The sequence below is a fragment of the Vitis vinifera genome, chromosome 7, assembly GCF_030704535.1.
Source record: "Vitis vinifera cultivar Pinot Noir 40024 chromosome 7, ASM3070453v1".
In the NCBI taxonomy this organism is placed as follows: domain Eukaryota; kingdom Viridiplantae; phylum Streptophyta; class Magnoliopsida; order Vitales; family Vitaceae; genus Vitis; species Vitis vinifera.
The window spans coordinates 31,277,239-31,302,160 of record NC_081811.1 but is presented as its reverse complement, the minus strand read 5'-3'; the positions used below and the strand labels follow the sequence as shown (position 1 = coordinate 31,302,160).

At 36.1% G+C, this 24,922-nt stretch overlaps 2 protein-coding genes across 3 annotated transcripts; one reads left to right on the top strand and one right to left on the bottom strand.

The window, feature by feature from the left end:
• Nucleotides 1-552: 552 nt before the first annotated feature.
• Nucleotides 553-19,584, top strand: LOC100254626 (long chain base biosynthesis protein 1). Of its 2 annotated transcripts, XM_010654755.2 has the most exons (13): nucleotides 553-823; nucleotides 2,995-3,255; nucleotides 3,357-3,451; nucleotides 13,630-13,721; nucleotides 14,185-14,278; nucleotides 14,368-14,440; nucleotides 14,546-14,678; nucleotides 15,438-15,612; nucleotides 17,561-17,701; nucleotides 17,778-17,873; nucleotides 17,990-18,131; nucleotides 18,836-18,963; nucleotides 19,056-19,584. In XM_010654755.2, the coding sequence occupies exons 2-13, from the start codon at nucleotides 3,150-3,152 to the stop codon at nucleotides 19,230-19,232; spliced, it is 1,452 nt and encodes a 483-aa protein (XP_010653057.1). In that variant the 5' UTR covers nucleotides 553-823; nucleotides 2,995-3,149; the 3' UTR covers nucleotides 19,233-19,584. The 2 variants fall into 2 exon arrangements, with proteins under 2 accessions (XP_010653057.1, XP_059594764.1); XM_059738781.1 differs by lacking the exons at nucleotides 2,995-3,255; nucleotides 3,357-3,451 and having other exon boundaries at nucleotides 599-823.
• Nucleotides 19,585-21,665: 2,081 nt separating this feature from the next.
• Nucleotides 21,666-22,943, bottom strand: LOC100249517 (probable carboxylesterase 18). The gene has a single exon (XM_010654754.3). It carries the CDS (start codon nucleotides 22,759-22,761, stop codon nucleotides 21,754-21,756), a length of 1,008 nt encoding a protein of 335 aa, XP_010653056.1. The 5' UTR covers nucleotides 22,762-22,943; the 3' UTR covers nucleotides 21,666-21,753.
• Nucleotides 22,944-24,922: the final 1,979 nt, after the last annotated feature.

Here is a 24,922-nt window from a genome sequence, read left to right as displayed (position 1 = left end):
TCTCTTACTATTTATAATTGTTCAATATTAAGAGTCTTTTATATTTATAGTGTGTTTAGAAGTGATTCTAAACAATGTTTTTAATATTTTTTGTATTTGAATGATAAAAAATTTAAAGTAATAAAAAAATTACAAGTATTTTTTAAAATTACTGTTAAATGATTTTTTATAGTGCGTTTGACAATAATTTTAGGAAGTGTTTATAGTTTTTTTAATAGTTAAATTTTTTATATTTCAAATATAAAAAAAATTAGAAACACTTACTAAAATAATTACCAAACGCATTTTTAGTATCATATATTTTTGTATAAACTATTAAAATATTTGATTTTTAAACTTTTTATACCAAATTCTTTAAACAAAATTAGGTGTACAAATTCTTATAAAATAATAAAAAATTGAATTTCTCATAAGTTGATCCAAATGGAGCCTTAAATAAACTTGATTTGGTTCAATATCTAGGGTGGCTTCGGTTTTAATTCAAGCTTAATGCCCCCACATTTTGACACACACCCGAGATTACCGATTTGGAAAATTTTTAATAAATACATATAATTTAAAATAAGCACAGAGCGTGTAGATTGCGTCCACATCAAACGAATAAATGAAAATTGAAAATCGACGACCAAAGAATCCAGGGGCGGCTGGCTTAGTTTCTTTGAGGCCATAAACTCCAGACCTCAAGCCCACCCCCCGTCGTCCATCTCCATCTTCTTATTCAACGTCTGTATATCTATTTTTATTTATTGAGGTTTTGGAGGATCAGATCTCCGATTTGCTCATTCCACTCCATTCCATTCAAATCCTGCTTTTCTCTCGTAAGGTTGGTTGCTTGCTTTCATGGATTCTGCTTTGATTTTGTTTTTGGCAATTGGTTAGACTCGTGTTGGAAGCTCATAGCTTTGATTTGTTTTTAATTGACTCCTCGATTGTTTTATCAGTCGGTTGTTTTGTAGATCGGGATCTGCGTTTTGTTTTTCGGGTTTAGGTTCCGTGCCTTTACTATGATCTGTTTCGTTGCTGAGAAAGATGAGGGAATTTGAATCTTCTTTTATGGAAGTGAAAAGGATTTGCAAATGGAAACAATAAACAAGTTTTAAAAAAATTATGTCAAAGGCAAGAAAACAAGTATTGACATTCCTTAGTGATGTTTTCATGAAGTTAGTATTGGAAACAGTTTGAACACGATGCCAGACATGTTTTTCGTGTTAAAGTTTTAATTTTTCAGTTTTTTGATCTCTTTCTCATTTGTTCCTTTTTCATAGTTTTCCGCCTACTCTCAGGGTAATTTGATGTATTTTTTTTTACTGGCTTGATGAGAATGCAAGTTTGTTTTCACGTCAGATATTGATGTCAAATTATCCTACAATTAAGCTATGTTCAGTGGTAACTTTGAATGGGGGCTCTCAGTAATTCCATGTTGGGTTCACTTTCTGTGGGTTCTCTGGAATTTTACCCTTGGAATTCAAACTTAAATATCTAATTCCTTTTTTTTTTCTTTCTATTATTTATTTATTTATTTATGTCTTTGTATGAGTCGAAACTGAATATAAATTCTTGATTCTTCCTGAATTGGCAAAATCCTGGTTTTTGCCTACATCACAGCTTTGTTTTGTTTTTTTTTTTTTTTTTTTCAGTACCTCTTTTTTGATAGTCAAATGACGACGATAGATTAAAAGTGCCTCATAAAAAGGTGGTGTATCCCATGTACACACGATGTATGCAAGGAGTGCACCAGAACACAAAACAAAACCACTATCTTGCTAATAAGTTCCCATTCTATCAACAAAGTCCAAAAAACAAACAAACTAACAAACAAACAAACAAGGAGAGCCCAGATCCCCACCAGACCACATAAACAAAGTCTTAAAGATTACATCCTTCATTGCGAAGCTTGACCACTTCTTGCCTTTAAAGGTTCTCCTATTATGCTCTTTCCTGGTGATCCAAAAGAGGAGTCTCCACATTGTCTTGCACTTGGTTGTCATGACATCGCTATGCCAACTCAGAAGGACATCTTTAACTGAATAGAGGAGGAACCCATGAAACACCAAACAAGGAGAACACCAAAGACAATAGTCTAGAATTTAATTGAGCATGTCTTGAAGACTGTAGAATTTTGAATAGTCAAATCATAATTAGAATAAATGATGTTATTTTATGCTGGTATTGTATGGTGTCTTTGGTTTTTCAATTCTATCTCATTCATGTATCAAATAAGATCCCAACACGCTATTTGATATAAAATCTTACATGGTTGCATTAGGGTCTGTGCTTTGCTCTCATTATCTTCAAGGTTGAGCAATGGTTGCCCCATGTTTTTCATGATTTATTTTAATCCCTTTTTCATCTGTAAACTCACCTTTCCATTTTGCTCCCATATATTTCTCATCATCTCTTCATCAATGAATTCCAATAGTTTGTCAACTAGGAACTTAAAACTAATCTCATGATGGGCCATAAACAATCTGCTTGAAATTAAAGGTTCTCTTGCCAATGTATAACAGTTGTCAATTTCTATGATTCTCTTCATTCACCTATAAATGATTTTATGTTCTTTATTAGTGCTAACTGATGCAAGGAATGCAGATAGGTACTCAACAGAGTAAAAAGAGCATAAGGATTATTCTCACAATCCTTATATTATTTTTTAATACTTTCTCCTTGATGTTTTCCCATTATATTTTAGAATTATTTGATTAAGAGGGATAAAATGATCCCAAATTTATAAATCTAACCCCTCCCATGTTTGTACTTAAAAACACATTTTTTACATCAATGCTCTTCAACTTTTCAATTATTTTCAAGTGACCTTTAAAAGAAAATGTTACTTTTACCAGAAAAAATGAGGGTATTTTTATCAAAAATGTGTTATTTTTTGGGCTGAAAAAGTGAAGGGTTAGATTTACAAATTTGAGGTTACTTCATCCCTTTTAATCAAATAACCCTATATTTTAATCTTGACTATGATATCTCGTACTGCCCAATGCACAGGTTGACAACCCAAAATACATGCCGGTTATGAGGTCTGTCAGGTGGATATGACATTGCCAGAACTTTGAAACAATATATCAAATGGAAACGAGTATCTTTGTCTATCTACATTGTGGTTGAAGCCTCACTGCATGCCTAATTGAATATTGAATAAAATGGCATCAGCTGTTACAGATATAGTGACTACTGCAGTAGATTGGGTGACATTGGCATTTAATGCTCCTTTACCCCGGGCTGTTGTTTTTGGAGTGCAAATTGGCGGTATTGCCTAATTTCTCTCATTTTTTCTTTTTTGAAACTGATCAAAATTTCCTCGACCTTGTCCTTACCGTCCTTAATGTTCTGTTTACATTTTGTTGAAGGGCATTTGTTTGTGGAAGTTGTTCTTCTGCTGGCCATTATTTTCCTACTTTCCCAAAAGAGCTACAAACCCCCTAAACGCCCACTAACAAAGAAGGTTTGTTCAACCGCTGTCAATCCTTTTAATCTTGATGTCAACTTTCTCTTATTTAATAGCCTTTTTCTGTCTATGTTTGTTTTTTGACCGTTTCATTGTCTCCATTAACCTTTTTTTTCCTTGCTTTATCTGAAAATTTTGTCTTTTTATTAGAGAATATGTTGTTATAAGTGTGGCCAAAAGAGAAAAAAGCCACGATTTATTTAAGGAAAGATAATATAAAGAATTAAACTTTATTGTTTAGGAAAAGAGATGACAACAAAATGGAGAAGACGTCCTCTATTAGAAGACAGGATTTGTTAATTTTGAGTTCCAAATGTTTATCTATGATAGGATATAGAAAATATTTATTCATTTATTGATAATCAAGCAAGAAAGAATATATCAAGAACTTAAATTGGAGGGATGCAACCTTGTTACATTAGACTTGTAGATGGAACACCTAGAAAAGGTGAAAAGGGGTGCAACTAGGACTCTAAGCGGAAGAGGCATAAGGCCTTGGCAGGGTTTGGTAGAATTAAAGGGAAGAAGCAGGAGGTTGTAGAGCTTGGAAAGTGCTAGAGGTAGAGGCAAGAAAACCTTGGTAGAGCTTAGGAAGAGTTGAGCAGAAGAGGTAATTGATAAGAGGCTGGAGAGGTGGTAAGCTGCATATTGTCACCCATAATTGCTTTCTCTCTCCTTGCCAAAAGTTTTATGCAGCACTTGGGGAAGAGAGCATAAAGAAATTTAAGGCACCTCTTTCTTAAGAGGTTGATGATGCTTGACAAAGGTTAATTCATCATAAGAACTCACAGAGAACTAGGAAAGAGAGATTAGGATCTATGAGAGAATTAGGCGGAGAGGGCAAGAGAGCTTAGGAACAGTTATTGAGTGGAAGAGGTCAGGTCCTTGTGGCCTTAGGAAAAGTTGAAGAGGAAAATACCTTGGGAGAGTTGTAAGAGAAGCTTGGGGGGAATTGTAAAAGAACGGGCATAACCTTGGGAGCTCATGGAAAGTTTCATTGGGAAGAGGTGAGATTCTTAGAGAGCTTAAGGAGTGTTGTTGAGGATGAGGCAGGACATTCAAGACCCTTGGCTAGCTTAGGTGAGTTGTAGGGAACAAAAAGAGATGCCCAAAAGCTTAGGGAGAATGGTTGGTGAAGTGGTCATATCCTTGGAGAGGTTTGAATGGCACTGTGCCATGGTTTGATCCTTGCGAAATTGGCCTTTTGTGGCAAATTTTCATAGATGAGACTGAAAGAGCAAAAAATAAAAGCATGTTGTCTACTTCATGATTGATGATGATGATTGGAGTCTTGGATTTTACAAGAGCAAGAGTTACATGTTGATCACCTTGGTACTTGGTAATAAAGATTATACTTTTTGGATATGGTTCCCATACCTATAAAAGACATTAGTTTGGTACAGCCAAGGATCCTCTCTTGATTAAGTTATCTAGAGAAGGAATAAAAGGATAATGGGCTTATATCTCTCTTATTAGAGAATAGAGAATGATTTACCTTTAGTAATAATTGTTAAAAGTTTTCATGAAAGCCATGTTCTGAACCCTTTTGTTTTTTAGTGTCACCTATCTTGCCACTTGTCATTAGCTTTAGGGGACTTAAAATAAAAATGATATTTTATGTCCTCAATGCGTTGTTAGGCAATGATATTGTCATGTAATCACTTAAGCCCAGTAGAGGAACCTTATAAATACCCCTTAAGGGCTAGGGTTTCCATCACCTTTTGAGAGACAGTTGTCTTCCACCTCCAAAGAGAGAAAGCCTAGCATTCCTTCCTTCTAAAGTCCACACTTTGGTGAGCTAAGATCGTGGTTCAAGTCATTGAGTGAAAGATCTTAGGTGTATAAGACTTCCAAATTCTTTGTTCTTCATCTTCACTGAGTGGAATTGATTTAGGAACATCCAAATTAAAGGTAAAGTTTTGTAATGGCTTTTCTCTAGATCCTTTATTGGTAAAATTTTGATTTTTGTTTCCACTACCTAGGATCTAGAGGCCTAAGGTAGTTTTGCATGCATCTATATGATCCAAGATAAGGGAATGAAGCAACCTAGGATTCCCAAAAACTAGTATTAGAGCCCTATGATAGGTTTTTGAATGTTAGATTTGCTCTAGGGTATGCTAATTCTATTTTGCAAGGTATTTTTATTCATCCCATGGCCTAAAGGAATGAATGTATATTGGTTTTCTATGTAATAAACTTAAGATTCGTCTTGTTGTTATTAACATAGGATACTGAAGTGCAATTGATTCTCTTTAGTGGAATGTTGAATCAACTTTAAAATTGGATTATGAGAAAGCTAGTACTTCTATGGGTCCCAATGGTTCTTGCTCTGAGCTCATATACCATGATGACACGGTTTATGAGACTTGGATTGACTCTTAGTTTACTCTTATGCATAAGGGTGTTTTGGTAATTATGCAAGGTTGCACAAGGGACAATGAACAAATTTTCTAGATTGAGCTAATTGATTAATTAGATGACCGTGTATGGTTAATTAATCAATTAAGACCCGTTTTAGGCTAGATTAAGTGACCCAACCTTTTTTTAATAGGCAAATGGAATATTATAGATAATCACCTAACATTGGCAGATTACCTCAGTTGTTGTTACAAGTCTTGTATGCTTGCCAAATCCTCATTAATACATGCAATTCCACTATGGGGTCAGGTCCACTTCATCTGAGCCTCAATAAGAGTTAAAAGTGAAAAGGAAGAGAAAAGAGATAAGGAGGAATGGTCAAACATACTTGGTGAACTTGGGAAAAGTTAAAAGAAGAGGTAAGATGCTTGGCGGAACTCTGGAGGTCTTGGCAGTGCTTGGAAGAGCTAAGGAGAAGAGAGATGAAGCCTTGAAATGATTAAAAAATGAGGAGGCAAGAGGTCTTAGCAGAACCTGGGAAGAGCTTAGAGGAAGAAGCAAGAGCCTTTGGAGGTGATGAGCTGTGTATTCTCACCCATGCCCGGGTGAGGGGATCTAGAAGTTTATTGGGAAAGACTGGTAAGAATTTCATGGACGGACTAGTATCTCTATGATGAATGGGCTAAGGACCTGGTTTTGGTTTGATCTCTGGTGTGGGGAGAGTCCTTCTAAGGATAGCTTCCAGAATCTTTTCATCTTTGCAGAAAATAGGTATCTACTTGTAGCTGATTATTGGTGCTTGGAGGATGAAGCTGTCAGTGGAATTCAGGGATCATTAGAATGTTTCATGATTTGGACTTGAATTAGTGGAGAGTTTCATGTGTTGAATTTATGATTGCGAAGTTAAGAGGACATAGAGAAATATATGTTGGTGTGGAAGCTCTCAGAAAGATGTGACTTTTTGGTAATTTCTTATTATAAGGTGCTCTCCTGTATGGCTCCCACATCTTTTCAAGTAATTCTGTAGGGCTTAATGCTACATTAGCATAGGTGTTTTTTCCCCCTATGAGAGGTTATTCTGGGAAGGATCCTGATCATTTAGTAGCTGATGAGAAGGGACAGAATTTTTTGGAACTGGTGTAGCTTATGCGGTCAAGGAGAGAAGTTGAATAATCACATCCTTATTAGTCTACAGGCCCTTTTGTTTAACATCTTTTGGAGTCTCTTGGGTGCTGCCTTATTTAGAAAAGGAGTTTTTGGTTTGTTGGGGATGCAGCCTTGTGAGCAGAAAGTGTGAAAATCACTCTGTCCCTCTTATTCTGGTCCACTTGGAAGGAGTGGATTCATAGAATCTTTGAATAATTGAAGCTCCCAGTGTTTAGTTTGAAATACGTTCTGCCTAAAATTTTGTTCTATTGGTCAACTGATTCTTTTGTGGAGGATGGTTCATCTTTTCTAGACTTTATTCATTTGATGTAGGTGTGCTAAGGCCCTCTTTTTGCCACTCAGCTTTGTTTTATGCTTTATCAGGTGATGCTTGTATACTTCCTGTCTAGTTGGGAAATGCTACTTTTCAGGCATTTGCTAATCTTTTTTCTCTTCGCTGGTCGAAAAAAAGAGGAGGAAATATGTTATTTGCAGATACATTTAGGCTGTAATGATATTGTAGTTTACTGTTGCATAAGAATGTATTAAGTAGGGCTGACCTCCAGATTGAAGGTTAGTCCTCACTGCCTAAGGGGTTAGTTTGACATTATTGTCACCTTAATTCTATGCTGTCGGCCTTTGTGATGGTACAGATTGTGCTCTTGATGGTTATAAAGTGTAGAAACATCATCATCTTTTCACAGTCAGCACTCACACATGCAAAAAAAAAAAAAAAAGAAGGTTGGGGGGGCGGCGGCGGCGGCTCTACTGCTGCTTAAAGCTAGTCTTTGAATTTTTCTGGTGTCAAAAGTGTTAAATCTTTCTATTCTGGATTCTTTGTTTTATCTTGGAAATTAAAGTTTATGAACAAAATAAAAATGAAGTTCCAAAATTAACAAGTTTTCTCAAATTTTAGCCAAGTGTTTGAAAATGTTAGTGTCAATTAATATCATAACTATAAAATATTGAAATGGATTTATTTTCAAACTGGGTAAAAAATTTCATTCAATTATAAAATCATGGGCTAATATTGAATGCATAAAGTATCATAAGCTTGTCTGAAAATTTGCTGCTAATCATTTTGCAGTTTTAACCTTGTGATTTTGCTTTAAATTTAATCTTATTATGGTCAATGTGGGTCTCTTTTTTCTCTTTAAATTGCTCTGATATTTAGTTCTTTTAGAGGCATATCCTTTGTAGTATCAATATTGAGCCATGCGTATGGATGTTATCATGCTTGTCATTTTCCAACTTCACACTTCTTTTAAGATCTGGAGTCCATTTGGGAGAGTGATTTCAAGAGGGCCTAAGAGTGCATCATAATGTTTGGAAGTGCTTCTTACAAAATTTAGATGTTCGAGAAACTTTTGAAAATCGCTTTTAAAATTCTACAGAATCACTTGGTAAGTGATTCTTCCAAAAATCACCTTTTTGTTACATAATACATTACTAAGAACACTGTTGAATAATATAGGTCACATGTATGGTAGTTAGGACTCCTAGCCTTGTATATATATATTGCTCAATTGTAAGTAAACATATCAATGAGAATTAAGGTTTTTCTTCTTTCTCTCTCTCTCAACATGGTATCAGAGCCAAGGAAGAAAACCTAATTATTTCCTGTTTCCCGTGTCATCAACTCCGGGAAACCTTCCGGTGACCGTGTTTCATTCCGGTCACTTTCCCCATCTCCCAATACTTTCCGGTCAGTCGGAACGTCGTTAGAAACCACTCACCGCCGGCGAAATTTTCCGGCGAACTTTCCGGCGACCTATTTTTCCGACACCGACCATACCAGAAGGAGCGCCTGGAGGAGCTCTCCAACTTTTGTGAAGGCATCGGCACCAAAAGAGCATCCACGCGCCGGCCACGCTCCATTTTCCGACCGGCGGCTGCATCTCACGCGCCGACGCGTGAGGCATTTTCCGGCGACGCGCCTCCTCCTCCAGCTTCGCCTGACGCCGACCAGCCTCCCTACCTCCCTGGTTTTCCCATCCGAGCTCTGCACGTACCTCTTTTGGGGATTTTTGTCTCCGTCGGCCCTCCAAACAGTCTTTCCGGCGAATCTCTGACTACTTTTTCTCCACTCCAATCCCTGCACGTGCCTTGGGAAGTGTTCTTCTACCTTTCTGGTGGTACCACGCCGCGATCTGAGGCCGTCTCCCTTTTTCGGTGGTGCCACGCCGCAATCTGAAGCCGTATTAGGGCTCTCTTTGATCCAAACATACTTCATTCTCCAGATAAGTGGATATGGCTACTAAAGCTTCCATTTTTTCCTCTGTCATATCTGGATCTCCTATGATTACTTCGGAGAAATTAGTTGGCAGTGAAAATTATCTTTCCTGGTCTGCCTCTGTTGAACTTTGGTTTATGGGTCAAGGATATGAGGATCACTTGGTTACCCAAGACGCAGATATCCCTGAGGTTGACCGCGTACAGTGGAGGAAGATAGATGCACAGTTATGTAGTGTATTATGGCAATCGGTTGATCCCAAGATTCTTCTTTATCTTCGGGCTTACAAAACTTGTTTTAAATTTTGGACTCAGGCCAAAGGATTATACACGAATGATATCCAACGTCTTTATAAGGTGGCTTCTGCTATTGTCCATATCAGCCAACAGGACTTGGATCTATCTACTTATATTGGTCAGATTGCCTCTCTTAAGGAGGAGTTCTTGACTGTGATGCCTCTTACTCCTGATGTTGGGGCTCAACAAACACAGCTTGACAAGTTCTTCATGGTTCTTACTCTTATTGGCCTCCGTCCGGATCTTGAGCCTGTCCGCGATCAGATTCTTGGTAGTTCATCAGTTCCGTCCTTGGATGATGTGTTTGCTCGCCTCCTCCGTATCTCCTCCACTCAGACTTTGCCATTTGATAGCACTTCAGATTCCTCTGTGTTAGTTTCTCAAACTAGCTCTCGAGGAGGCCGCAGTGGTACCCGAGGTAGAGGTCAACGTCCTCATTGCACCTATTGCAATAAACTTGGCCACACTCGCGATCGTTGCTATCAGTTACATGGACGGCCTCCTCGCACTGCCCATGTGGCCCAGTCCTCTGATTCTCCGCTGCCTCAGCCTCCGAGCTCTTCCGCATCTCAGGCTTCTGTTGCCTCTGTTGCCCAGCCTGGTAATGCCTTTGCCTGCCTTACCCACACATTTTCTCTTGGACCCTGGATTCTAGATTCTGGAGCTTCTGATCACTTATCTGGTAATAAGGATCTTTTCTCCTCTATTACTACTACCTCTGCTTTACCTAATGTTACCTTAGCTAATGATTCTCAAACTGTGGCTAAAGGTATTGGTTTGGCCCTTCCTCTGCCTTCTCTACCTCTCACTTCTGTCCTTTATACTCCTGAATGCCCTTTTAATCTTATTTCCATCAGCAAAATCACTCGTACTCTTAATTGCTCTATTACCTTTTCTGATAAATTTGTGACCTTGTAGGACCGGAGTACGGGGAAGACGATTGGCATAGGACGTGAGTCTCAAGGCCTCTATCACCTCACCTCGGATTCATCTCCTGCAGTTTGCATTTCCACTGATGCTCCTCTCCTCATTCACAATCGTCTGGGCCACCCTAGTCTCTCCAAGTTCCAGAAGATGGTCCCTCGTTTTTCCACTTTGTCGTCGCTTCCGTGTGAGTCATGTCAGCTTGGGAAACATACTCGTGTCTCGTTCCCAAAGCGTTTGAATAATCGGACAAAGTCTCCTTTTGAGCTTGTCCACACTGATGTTTGGGGTCCTTGTCGGACTGCGTCTACTTTAGGATTTCAGTATTTTGTCACTTTCATTGATGACTATTCTCGATGTACTTGGTTATTTTTAATGAAAAATCGAGCTGAGTTATTCTCTATTTTCCAGAAATTTTATGCTGAAATTCAAACCCAATTCAATGTTTCTATTTGTGTGTTACGCAGTGACAATGCCAGGGAATATTTTTCAGCCCCATTTACTTCGTTTATGTCTCATCATGGGATTCTTCATCAGTCTTCTTGTGCTCATACTCCTCAACAAAATGGGGTAGCTGAACGCAAGAATCGACATCTTGTTGAGACAGCTCGTACTATCCTCCTTCATAGTAATGTTCCTTTTCGTTTTTGGGGGGACGCTGTTCTTACCGCTTGTTATTTGATTAATCGTATGCCCTCCTCTGTCTTACACGATCAGATTCCTCACTCCCTTCTCTTCCCTGACCAACCACTTTATTTCCTTTCTCCTCGTGTCTTTGGTTGTACTTGCTTTGTTCATATTCTCACTCCTGGACAGGACAAGCTTTCCGCCAAAGCCATGAAGTGCCTCTTCTTGGGATATTCTAGACTTCAAAAGGGTTATCGTTGTTATTCCCTTGAGACTCATTGATACTTTATCTCCGCTGATGTCACCTTCTTTGAGGACTTACCATTCTTTTCCACCACTTCTGAGTCTCTTCCTGTTTCTGAAGTCTTGCCCATTCCCATTGTCTCCCCACCTGATGCTATCCCTCCTCGACCACTTCAGGTTTATCATCGTCGTCCTCGTGTCGTTGCTCCTCTCCCTTTTGCTGAGGCACCTGCTGACTCACTTCCTATCCCTTCGGCTTCACCTGCCCCGGCTCTGCCTTCTCCTAATGACTTACCCATTGCTGTTCGGAAAGGTACTCGCTCTACTCGTAATCCTCATCCTATTTACAATTTTTTGAGTTATCATCGATTATCTTCACCCTATTCTGCTTTTGTTTCTGCTATATCCTCTGTTTCTCTTCCAAAGAGCACCCATGAAGCTCTTTCCCATCCAGGCTGGCGACAGGCAATGGTGGATGAAATGGCTGCTCTGCACTCTAATGGCACTTGGGATCTTGTTGTTTTACCCTCTGGTAAATCTACCGTTGGCTGTCGTTGGGTCTACGCAGTTAAGGTTGGTCCTGATGGTCAGGTTGATCGCCTTAAGGCCCGCTTAGTTGCTAAAGGCTATACTTAGGTTTATGGTTCTGATTATGGTGACACATTCTCCCATGTTGCCAAGATTGCTTCTGTCCGTCTGCTTCTCTCCATGGCTGCTATGTGTTATTGGCCTCTTTATCAGTTGGATATTAAAAATGCCTTCCTTCATGGTGATCTTGCCGAGGAAGTTTATATGGAGCAACCTCCTGGTTTTGTTGCTCAGGGGGAGTCTGGTTTAGTGTGCAGGTTACGCCGTTCTCTATATGGCTTGAAACAATCTCCTTGAGCATGGTTTGGCCGTTTTAGTTCTGTTGTTCAAGAGTTTGGCATGCTTCGCAATACATCAGACCATTCAGTTTTCTATCATCATAACTCCTTGGGGCAGTGTTTTTATCTGGTTGTTTATGTGGACGACATTGTCATTATAGGTAGTGATCAGGATGGTATTCAGAAACTAAAGCAACATCTTTTTACCCACTTTCAGACCAAAGACTTGGGGAAACTCAAGTATTTCTTGGGAATTGAGATAGCTCAATCCAGTTCTGGTGTGGTCCTTTCCCAAAGGAAGTATGCTTTAGACATCCTGGAAGAAACCGGTATGTTAGACTGTAAACCGGTAGACACACCTATGGATCCGAATGTCAAACTTGTACCAGGACAGGGGGAGCCTTTAGGAGACCCCGGGAGATATCGACGGCTCGTAGGTAAATTGAACTATCTCACCATTACTCGTCCAGACATTTCTTTTCTTGTGAGTGTTGTTAGTCAATTCCTACAGTCACCATGTGATAGCCATTGGGATGCCGTAATCCGCATTCTTCGATATATCAAAAGTACATCAGGCCAAGGTGTGTTGTACGAGAACAGAGGTCATACTCAGGTTGTTGGTTACACAGATGCAGATTGGGCTGGCTCACCCACAGATAGACGTTCCACTTCAGGGTACTGTGTTTTTATTGGAGGTAATCTAATATCTTGGAAGAGTAAGAAACAAGATGTAGTGGCCAGATCTAGCGCTGAAGCCGAGTATTGAGCTATAGCTTTGGCAACATGTGAACTCATATGGTTGAGACATCTTCTTCGAGAGTTGAGATTTGGAAAGGATGAACAGATGAAACTCATCTGTGATAACCAGGCCGCATTACATATTGCATCCAATCCAGTCTTTCATGAAAGGACCAAACACATTGAAGTTGACTGTCATTTCATTAGAGAGAAGATCGCATTAGGATGTGTTGCTACAAGTTTTGTTAATTCAAATGATCAACTAGCAAACATCTTCACTAAATCTCTCAGAGGTCCTAGGATTAAATATATTTGTAACAAGCTTGGTGCATATGACGTATATGCTCCAGCTTGAGGGGGAGTGTTGAATAATATAGGTCACATGTATGGTAGTTAGGACTCCTAGCCTTGTATATATATATATTGCTCAATTGTAAGTAAACATATCAATGAGAATTAAGGTTTTTCTTCTTTCTCTCTCTCTCAACAAACACTATTAAAGTACTTTTTTTTTAAAGTTTATATTCAAACACTAAGTGATTCTCTTTAAAAACATTTCTAATGAAAATGCTACTAATAAAAGTGCTAAGACTAGGAGTGCTTTAACCAGAATCACTCCCAAATGGACTCTTAGGTTAAACCTTACCACCATTGTAATTCTTGTATAGGTATACCATCATCCTTTCTATGTATAAAAACCTGTGCTGACCTAACATTGCTCTAAATTATGCTGTCTGTATGTAGGAAATAGATGAGCTGTGTGAAGAATGGGTTCCAGAATCCCTGATTCCTCCTCTTACAGAAGAGATGCAGTTTGAACCTCCAGTATTGGAAAGGTAAAATACTTGTTACTTTTGTCAACTTATTTCTAATGAAAGAAGTTCTTGTGGTTCTTGTCAAATTTTAGCCTTTTGTCCTCATTCTATCCCACTTTTAGGTTAAGTTGGAGAAAACCTTTCAGTTATAAAGCTCCTGTTCTTTTTTCAAACTTCATTGAAGAGTTTCTTTCTTGATGTTATGACATGTTTCTCTATTTGTATTACCCAAAATTTGCATTATTTCTTTCTTGGAGTTGTCACAAACTACTTGTTGGTTTTGGATTTTTCTATTTTCCTTCAATTTTATGCTGTTTCACATATAATCTTGGTCCTTGATTCTAGGTTTTGAAATTTAGACACAGAATTGAGTCTGAGATGCTTATTATTTTTCCTAAGGAAAATATTGAGGTTCTCGGCTAAAATTTGAAGAGATTTTCCACAAATTAGAGGTATCCCTGTTCATGAATTGCATTTTATGCAGTGCCGCAGGGCCACATACAGTAATCAATGGCAAAGAAGTAGTGAACTTTACTTCAGCAAATTACCTTGGATTGATTGGACATGAGAAGTTACTGGTGAGGCAAACCCATTCCTATTATTTACCAATCTTTATTATGATAATCCTTTACTTAAATATAGCCACCAATGCAATATTTCATCTCAGGAATCATGCACTGCTGCACTGGAGAAATATGGTGTTGGTTCTTGTGGTCCTCGTGGTTTCTATGGAACAATTGGTAAGGCTCAATATTTAATATAGTTTTAAGTAAACTACATATATGGTTGTTTACTTTTCCCTTTTAACATGGAAAGAACACTTACTAACAATTTGTATTTTGTAGATGTTCACCTTGATTGCGAGGCCAGAATAGCAAAATTTTTGGGCACTCCTGATTCAATACTCTATTCTTATGGACTTTCCACCATGTTCAGTGCAATCCCAGCATTTTGTAAAAGAGGAGACATCATTGTTGTGTGAGTATATCTAATGTTGACTTTTTAATCTTTGGTTATCTGGATATTACATAAATGTTAGCATGTATTGCCTATGGATGTGAATAATGTTTTATGTATTTCTGATTGATCTTTGGCCTTTTTCTTTTCAATATTAGTTTTTGATTTTGATGCAGTATTATCATGGTCAGGCAATAAGAATTACGAAAAGGAAAAAAGAAATCTAAGTGCTCTTGGTTTTATCTCATTGTTCAGACTTAGTTTAAAAAGAATGTGATGTTGTAAGATTTGGTTTGCATTTTAACTCTTGCTTTTATCTCATTGTCCAGGCTTACTTTGAAAAAAATGTGATATAAGATTTGGTTTGCATTTTAGCTTGCATTTCAGCTGCTTTTATCTTGCATTCCTATTATTGGACCTTATTCATCAAATATATATATATATATATATATATATATATATATATATATATATTGGACCTTATTTATATTTGGATGCAGTCTTCTTAATTTATTTTGACTTGGCACTTGTCCTCTGGCACTTTGCATTTTGATTTCTTTTTCTATTCCCTCTTCTTTTCTTCTGATCTTTGATGATATTGTCTCCGGTTTAAATTGTGGCATTATCTATTCATCCAATTTTTTTTAGTGGCTTGTGCCATATTAAGATTGGGTTTCTTGTTGATTTTGTGACATAGGTTTCTTTCGTAAAATATAGCTGACAAGAAATTTCTGGTATATGTTTGTCTCTCTACTTAAACTATGTCTTTTCCTATTTCAGGGATGAGGGAGTCCACTGGGGAATACAAAATGGCCTTTATCTTTCTAGAAGTACAATAGTGTATTTCAAGCACAATGACATGGAGTCTTTGCAAAATACTCTAGAGAAAATTACTTTAGAGAACAAGAGGGCTAAGAAGCTGCGGCGTTATATTGTGGTTGAAGCTGTGTACCAGGTATTTTTTGTTAGTCATGCATCTTAACTTTTGGCATGCCAAGCAAATACTCAAGCATGGATACATACATATTTTACAACTCTATTGGCAGAAGGAGATTCCTCTATTATCTCCTGGGCTAAATGGGATCAGGCAAATTGGAACATTGGCTTAGAGAGATCACCTTGTGGGCCATATTGGGGTTACCTTTTCTTGGTGAATGGAGAGGTCAGAAATCTCTCATAAGATGCAAGTACTCACAATTCTCCTTATCCTTTGTGTCCCAGATGTTAGAAGTTAGAACTAAGGTGGCTTCCTTGCTTAGAGAGGAGAAACCACAATGGAAACTCTTATGGGTCATTTTTACACCCCCTTGAGTGTTCTTGAGCAACCTTATTTTTGTATGTTTTTTTAAAATCTTCGATTGCTTCTCTAGCTTGCCTGTGAAGGATTCTTTGTCTTTCCTTCTTCATAGCTCTTTCCCCAGTAATGTTCCTCCATTGCAATAAAACTCTCTTATTAAGAGAAATATATCAAATGTATACAGCAGAAACCACTTGAAAATGCTTGGTGCATTTGGTATCAATGCAAAGATGTTCATTTGTACACATAGTTTCCAGAATATTTTAATTGGTACTTTATCGAACGTTCTGCCTGTGTAGATCCTGGAAAAATGGTGGAAGAAATTGTGATTGAAGATATTTGTTTAAAGATGAATGAAGACATTGCTCGTCCTTCTTGTATTTATCTTTAAAGATGAATGAAGATGTTTGTTTCAGTCTCAAAAAAATAAAAATAAAAATTGTGATTGAACTTTGATGATGGCTTTGCTTTCCTGAGACAGCTCATAGTTTTTACAAATGCCCAGCCCTTGAGGCCTGGCTCAAGTGGTAACAGGTTGTGGAGGGTTTGTGGGAGGTTCTAGGTTCATGTCCTAATGGGGACAAAAATTTACCTATATAAAAAAAAAATGGTTTTTACAGATGCCCAAACCTTAAAAAAATGCTTCTTATCAAAATGACCACTCATGCTCTGCATTGTGGGCTTATGGAATCAGTCCTGCATAGGCGGGATGATAAGCAGCTACAAAGTTGCACATGCAAGTATATTTCATTGAAAATCCCATGATACTTTATTTTTAGTTTCAAATGTTGACATGCTTGCATATCTGCAATTAGCAAGATAGTACATTCTATCTGTTGTTGCTAAAAATTATAAGAATGGAGAGTTCTAGTTCTAATAGTAAAATTTTGAACTTGATTTTATCCTGTGCTACTGAGGGCCGTATATGATTGCTTGCAGTTTTTATATTGAATAGATATAGATGTGTGTCTTTCAATTTTAATAAGATTTTAGAAAATTTAAATGGAGAAATATCGATTCTCCAAATTGATAAGATGAAGTTAAATCAAGTTACCAATGTGCTTGTGGTTTCAAATTCTAAAATTTGTTTCATGCAGCCTTCTGTTTTTCATTTCTATTGTGCTTTGAAGTAGGCATCATGGTTCTTTTTTCCTTGCTTTCTTCTTTTTCTTCTTCCAACTTGAAGCCCTTGTTTCCTCGGTGCATCTTGTTGGTACTCCCAAGTTATCCATATTTCTGAGAATGCTGCAATATTGTGTGGATTGGACTTCTCCTTTCTTCCTTCAGTAAAAACTATTTTTAGATGAGATTCAATCTTCAATTGTACTTTTTCCTACTCGTGTTCAAAATATGTGGTTCTCTTGTTTTCTTCCCAGTTTATGTTCTGGAGTATTTTACTTTTTTGCTCCTGATGGAATACAATGAATCCAAAAAGGAATGATTATTAACTCTGCAGAGGTTTCATAATTAGTAGTTTCTCGACTTGCTATCTGCAGAAGTTGCATAATCAGTAGTTTCTAGACTTGCTATGTTACTACAATATCATTATATTGCTTTATCATTTTTTATGATGACCTTTTAATATTTTGATTTCTGAAACTTCTAGAATTCTGGCCAAATAGCTCCATTAGATGAGATTATCAGATTGAAGGAGAAATACCGCTTCCGTGTCTTATTGGATGAGAGTAACTCATTTGGTGTGTTGGGCAGCACTGGAAGAGGTCTCACCGAGTTCTTTAGGGTTCCGGTATGTTTTAAGAACTTACTACTTTTAATCAGGATTCAACTCTTCCTTCATGATCCCATGGTTATGGGGTATGCAGATTGAGAAGATAGATATTATAACTGCTGCCATGGGACATGCATTAGCCACAGAAGGAGGATTCTGCACTGGAAGTACTCGAGTCATTGATCATCAAGTATGGAAGATTGAAGTTCTTTACTAGTTGACTACTATATATATACTGATTTTCAATACTTAAATTTTGTTCCAACTTACTAGTGTTGACGCCTCAGGCTATGCCATGCTTTGCAGCGTCTGAGCAGTTCTGGATACGTCTTCTCTGCTTCTTTGCCCCCCTATCTCGCAAGTGCTGCAATTACTGCTGTCGATGTCCTGGAGGAAAATCCTGATCTGATTATGAAGCTGAAGGAAAATATTGCTGTATTATGGCAAGGTTTGTTCTTATCTCGCTACTAATCTAACACCGAGGTGGTGCCTCTCCCTTGCTGAATCTCAATGTATTCTATGCATGCTGTTTGACCTCATTGTATTTAACGAAGTTGGCTTTAGGTTTCCATATGTTTCTTGGCATTTTCAATGTTTCCAAGAAAAAAAAATGAAAAATCCTCTTTTAATTGAATGCTTTGCCAATGGTTCTTTCCCAAAACCGATCTATACTGAAAACAGGACTGGGTGGTTAGAAGCTGTATAGAAGTAAAGCAATATGTTTAGTTTGCTTCTAACTGTTGGATTCTTCAGAATCCTGCCTTTTTGGTTGACGTGTATTTCAAATAGCAACTATGTTGCCGAGGGTTAGAAGCTGTATAAAAGTAAAGCAATATGTTTAGTTTGCTTCTAACTGTTGGATTCTTGAGAATCCTGCCTTTTTGTTTGACATGTACTTCAAATAGCAACTATGTTGCTGAGGGTTAGAAGCTGTATAAAAGTAAAGCAATATGTTTAGTTTGCTTCTAACTATTGGATTCTTCAGAATCCTGCCTTTTTGGTTGACATGTACTTCAAATAGCTGCTATGTTGCTGAGGGTGATGTGTGCTAATTAGGTTTTTCTTTTTCAATGGATGGGTAGGAATCTTACATTGTTTAGCTTGCTGCTGGTCTAACCCATTTTCGGTTCAAAATATGTTGGGCAAATGCAGAATTGTCAGATATACAAGGCCTTTCAATAGCAAGCAATCCACTATCACCCATAGTCTTTCTCAGACTAGAGAATTCGACAGGTTCCTTAAAGAATGACCTCCACCTGCTTGAAGATATTGTGGATCGCGTAAGATCATCGTTTCTCTGAATCCCTCTGAGTCACATGTTGGTCAGTCAACATCCTAATGAATCCATCTCCAAATGTTTGCTCTGTTGCAGATGCTGAACAAAGACTCTGTTTTTGTTGTGGCTTCCAAGAGATCCACACTTGATAAATGTCGTCTGCCTGTTGGAATCAGACTACTTGTTTCTGCTGCACATACTGAATCTGATCTCTTGAAGGCATCTGAATCATTGAAGAGAGCTGCAGCATCAGTGCTGGGGGGTTCTAGTTGACAGGTGCATGCCAGATCTCAATTTTTAACGTCCTTGCATTCATTGAACTATTTATTGTGTCATGCCAGCCAATGAAGAAACGAGGCGCCCACCCCCAACAGAAAAAAAAAAAAAAGGGAAAAAGGAAAGAAAAAAAATGTCTTGAGGAAATTGATGATTTATGTAACACTTTAAGTTGGTTTTTTTTTTCTTTTTTTCTTTTTCCGTTCAAATATTCAACATGCAAGTAGAGTAGAGTGGTTAAAAATACTGGTTTTTGTCTTGAGGTAATATCTGTTAATTGTCACTTTGAGATTGATTGTGGCTTGTGGAAGTCTTGTTGCATTTTACAAGTATTCTATTTTGATGTTAATCCTTTGGTGAAATAGAAAGGGATGATCATGCATTTTCTTATATTTTAGTTCTAGGAAAATATAAGGAAAGAAAAGAAAATGATTTTCTCAATGTTTGATTTCACTTTGAAAAATACAAAGAAAATAAAATATAATTAAAATTAGTTAGAAATTTATACATTTTCAAAAAAATTAAGTTCTATGCATAAAAGATGAAACAAATAAAATGAGTTTTAAGCTACACATAAAAATAATTTAATTAATTTTTTTTTCTTTTTTCTATTTCTATTTTATTTTTTCCTCAAAATTTTTTGATAAACAAACATAGCCTTGAATGGGACTGTCCTTCACTTGTGCTTTATTCTTGGCATCTGAGTGGGGTGCACAAGGGCATGCAGGAGAGAAAGCCAAAAGATGTTTATTGTTCAATTCTTATAAGAGCCGTGGGTGCTCTGCCCTGGTAATTCTGTTTTACATATATATTTCTCTTTAAATGGGTATAAGAATTTGGGGAGAACAAACTTGGACAATCCAGAATCAATTAACCAATTCTATCATGTAAGGATGTATATTATTCACATGGATTCCATTGCGTGTTGGAAATTTAGACTCGTGTATTATGTACAAGAAAATGTATTTAATCACTTTTTGCCAATTCCCCGAGACCGGGGGACTTTCTCGCCTATGTTTCCCATGGGAAGAAGAGCAGGGCACAGCGCCCCTGGCTCTTTTTAAATAGTTTCTTTTTAGCTTTTTCCGACTTTTTAAAAGGTTTAGTTGCAGAGTATTTAACCATAATTTTATGTAAAAAATTTCCCACAAATATATAAAAATTTTCAAACTAATGCTTCGTGTGTATTTGTTAAAATTGATTAGAATGTATCAAAATTTTCGTAGGGAAGGCCTGGAAACACTCCTCATGGGCAATCTTATATAGCCCCCACACTTAAAAAGTGTCAAATTCATGCCATCCATCCTTCAAGATAAGTGTTTTGCTTGCTTTTGACAGCTATGGCATTAAGGATGGTATTCTCAAAAAAAAATTAGTAGCCGTAGACGTAGCTCCTCCTGCCTCCTACTTGCCGATGACGACAAATTCAATTCCTATTGATGGATGACATTTTGGCACAATTATAGGTTATGTTTGGTTCGTGAAAATTACCTAGAAAAAAAAAATGATTTTTTTATATTTGGTTTTATTATAATTTTTTTAAAAAAAATTAAAAAAAATTAAAAATGGTTATAAATTTATTTATTTTAAAATTATTTAATTTTTGTATAATGAAAGAAATTAAAAGAAATAAATTTGAAGAAACATATAAAAATAATTTATTAATTTTAAATCTATTTTTTATTTTTATTTTTTTTCTTTCAGGTTATTTAATTAAAAGGATAATTAGAAACTCAATTTTGAAAATTTAACATTTTATTTTTTTTGTCTTATTATGACAAAAATGTTGCCATTGTATTTTTATTTTTTAAATAATATATTTTTTTTATAAATATTTGAAATAGTTAAAGATATTTATATAAAAAATGAGTTAATTTTTAAACCAAAACATGTGATATGATAAAATTCTCCTTTTATGGTGAGAATATTATAGCTTCCAGCTGCAAGATGCGACTTTCATTTCAAATGCTGAGTGTCCAAACATAATTTTATTACTAAAAACATTTCTCACTTATTATCAAGTTTTTTTAAAATAGTTACACAGTTGCGACTTGCGAGGCAAGCTCTAAACTTTGTCCTTAGGCATCAAAAAGTAGTTTCATTTATTTACGTTTTTATGTTTTATTATTGATCCTCAGCATATTATAATTAAATATTTTTATTGCGTCTTGAGAAATAATCTAAGTTTCAAATACTTTCAAACATAAAAAAGTAAAAATAACTCATGCTAAGTTTAAATGAGTTTGAACTTCAAATATTTTTGCTTCTTACTTTTGTTTCTCAAAATTTTCAAAAAATAAATATATTTTCACTACCTCAAACTCTTTATTTCTTTTTTCCTCTCATTCCTTTTCGAATTTTCCCACCAACCAAACACATCCTCCCTATTTTCTTTCTCTTATGTTTTTCCCTCAATTATTTTCCAAAAAATAGGGATAAATGTGACTTCTGAGCAAAATATTCTTCAGTAATACGAGAACTACGCATTATATTAGTATTCATAATACATAAATTATACCTAGATCATGGATGGGTATTGCCTATGCGTTTTCTTCTGTTTCTCAACGAAATTCTTCACCTCTGCAAACAAGAGAGACGCCTCCGGCAGTTCCGGAAAGATGTAAAATGCATGAATCGCACTCCCATACTCCAACACCCTCACTTCCTTCCCCGATCTCTTCAGCCACTCGCAGTACCTCCTCTGCCAGTCCTGCAACGGATCGAATCCTCCAATGAATACCATCGTCGCCGGAAACTCCACCTCCGACAACTCCCTCCCTCTTGGCCCGCTCACATTCGCCGCCTCGTGGTCTCTGTCGGCTCCTTCCGGCGAAAACATCTTCCACATGCAGTCCGTACGCCTCATTGACACCAGCGGCGAACCTTCCAGCCTCCTCTCCGACTCCGTCCTCTCCTCTCCCCCAAAGAAGGGCTGAATGGGAACCAGTCCCACCACCTTCACCTCCCGAAACGTCGTTGTTTCGCACGCCCGCACTGTCAAGTTGTGCGCGAGGTTCGCCCCCGCGCTGTCCCCGACGAGGAAGCACATTGACAGATCGGAGTTGGCCGGGGGTTGAGAATCCAGGTACTTGAGGACATCGAAGCCGTCGTCGTACTGTGCCGGGCACCGGTGCTCCGGCGAGAGCCGGTAATTGACGGAGGCCACGATGGCAGGGATTTTCCGGGCGAATCGGCGGCACACGGCGTCGTAGGCCTTGGAATCGGCGCTCATGAAGGCGAAGCCGCCGCCGTGGAAGAACACAATCACCGGAAGCTTCTCACCTCGGCCAGGAACCTCCGTAGGCTCGAAGAGGCGAAACCAGAGGTTTCGTGAGGGATCGACAGTCACGTCGGAGGTCTTAACTCCGTTAACGGGAGTAGAGTTGGGCGGAGCGCGGAAGTTGAGGAAGCTGAGGAGACGGCGGTTGATGGTGCCGTCATCACGGCGGGCAAAATCGGTAACGGCAGAAAGCACGGAAAGGACGAACTTGGTTTTCCATGGAAGAACAGGTGAGGATTGAGTCATTTTGTTTGTTCTTTTCTTTGGGCGGCGAGAAAAGATGGGATCTGGATCCAAATATCACTGGGACACCTCTCAAGTTGGCGGGACCGTGGGATTGGCCAGCGAATTAACATTTTTTCTTCATTATGCATTAAATGCAAGAAAATAAATTATTTCTCTGTCTCAATCTATTTCATATTTTCAATAAATAAATAAAAAAAAAAAAATGATAGTATTATTTATGTTATATATATATATATAATTCAAAAAATAATGGTTTTGAACAATATTTAAAAAAATTGAGTTATCTACAAAAAATTTATAATCTCAAATTTAATTTTTTTTAAAAATAATTTTTAAAAATATAAGATAAATGTGTACTTTTTCTACCATATACTTTCACATACAAGACTCATATTAAAATTGTTTTTTAAATAAAAATGAGAAACAAAAACCTAATGATAACATGTTTCTATAATAAATAAGTGGTAGGATTTTATCCTCACAAAACCCATATAGGATTCATAATTAAGATAAGTTCCTCCAACCACCCATTAATGATAAGGATATGAAATAGTAATTGATAAAAATACCAACTTGACTTATTTTTATCTTTATTCTACTACTTGCTACTATTCTTTCTTATTTAACCATTTTTTTATTTTTCATTATTTTTTTAAACTCTTTTATAAATAATTAAAAAATTAACATTATTTTTTATTTTTAAATTATAAATAAATAAAAATTATATTAATGATTCAAGGACTATTTTGGAAAATACTTTCTAAAAAAATATTAATTTAAATAAATAAAAATTATCTTTTACATTTATTTTTATCTTTTACATTTTAGAAGTAAATAATTTAATGATTAAAATATCATTTAAAATAAATATATTCACTATTTTAATTTTTTTATACTCAAAAACTATTTTAAAGTTTTTCTTTTACTATTATAAAATAAAAAGTTTAATTTTTTTTTTTAATCTTCTTCCTTCCTTATTTTAATAACTTTTTGAACATGACTTTTAGTAATAAGTTATATGAAATGTTAAAAATTTGTTTATTAATGATTTTTTTTAATGATTTGAATTAATTGAAAATTTATTAAAATAAGAAAAAGAAAAATAAATAAAGAGGATGGATGAAGAGTTTTTATTTTAAGTACTCAATAAAAATATTTTCATATGACCTAATTTTAGAAGTTGATTATATTAATATATAGTAGAGATTAAATTTTTCTTATATAAAAGGGTTGAAATGTATATTTACTTATTTTAGATGAAAACAAGTAACTAAAAATTATATAGATTATATTTGAGTTTGGTTTTAAAATATTTTTATAGTTTTTTTTTTATTTTTAAAAATAATTTTTATTTTCTATATTGTCTTTTTTTGAAAATACGTTTAATTAAAAAATGAAACTTATTTTTAAAAATGAAAATTGAAAACCTTGTTTAATACTATTTTTTTTATATGAAAAAAAAATTATTTATTCATTTATTACGCCACTGTACAAATGTATTATATTAATTGTATAAGGAAAATGTACTAAGTGTATAAAGACGTACAAAGCTGGACCCCGCATTTTGCTCGATGCGTTCCCACTCGATGGCGAAACTTGATTTTTATTTTATTTAATGAAAATTTGATTTTTAGAAAAAGACTTGGAGTCGCCATTTATTTTTGTTTTATTTTTTTTTTAAGGGAAAAACCAAATAAGAAAGAAAACCCTAAGTATGACTCCTGAAGAAAAAAACGAGTCTGCAAAAAACCAAGTCTAGGTCCAGGGGTCAGGTTACTTATTGGAAAGGTACGGTGGTGAGCCGTAGCACCCCTCTAAGCCCGCATACGTACGACCTCTACTAGACGAATTGAGAAAATTATGACAATTAATTAATTAATTATGGATACCAAGAAAAATAATCAATATACAAGTCATGGTGAGAATTAATATGCACAAAAACAATGATGAAATCTAATTACAAAAATACACAAAATAAATAATAAGAAAATTATGCAAAATGATTTATTGAATTAAATAAATAAAAGATATTAAAAAAAGTTTTAAAGAAATTTCAAAGGATTTTATTAAAAATGATTTTGAATTAATGATTTCCATTTATTTACTTATAAAAACAAATAATTTATTTTCTCAATTTTAATTGTATACAATTTTTAAAAAA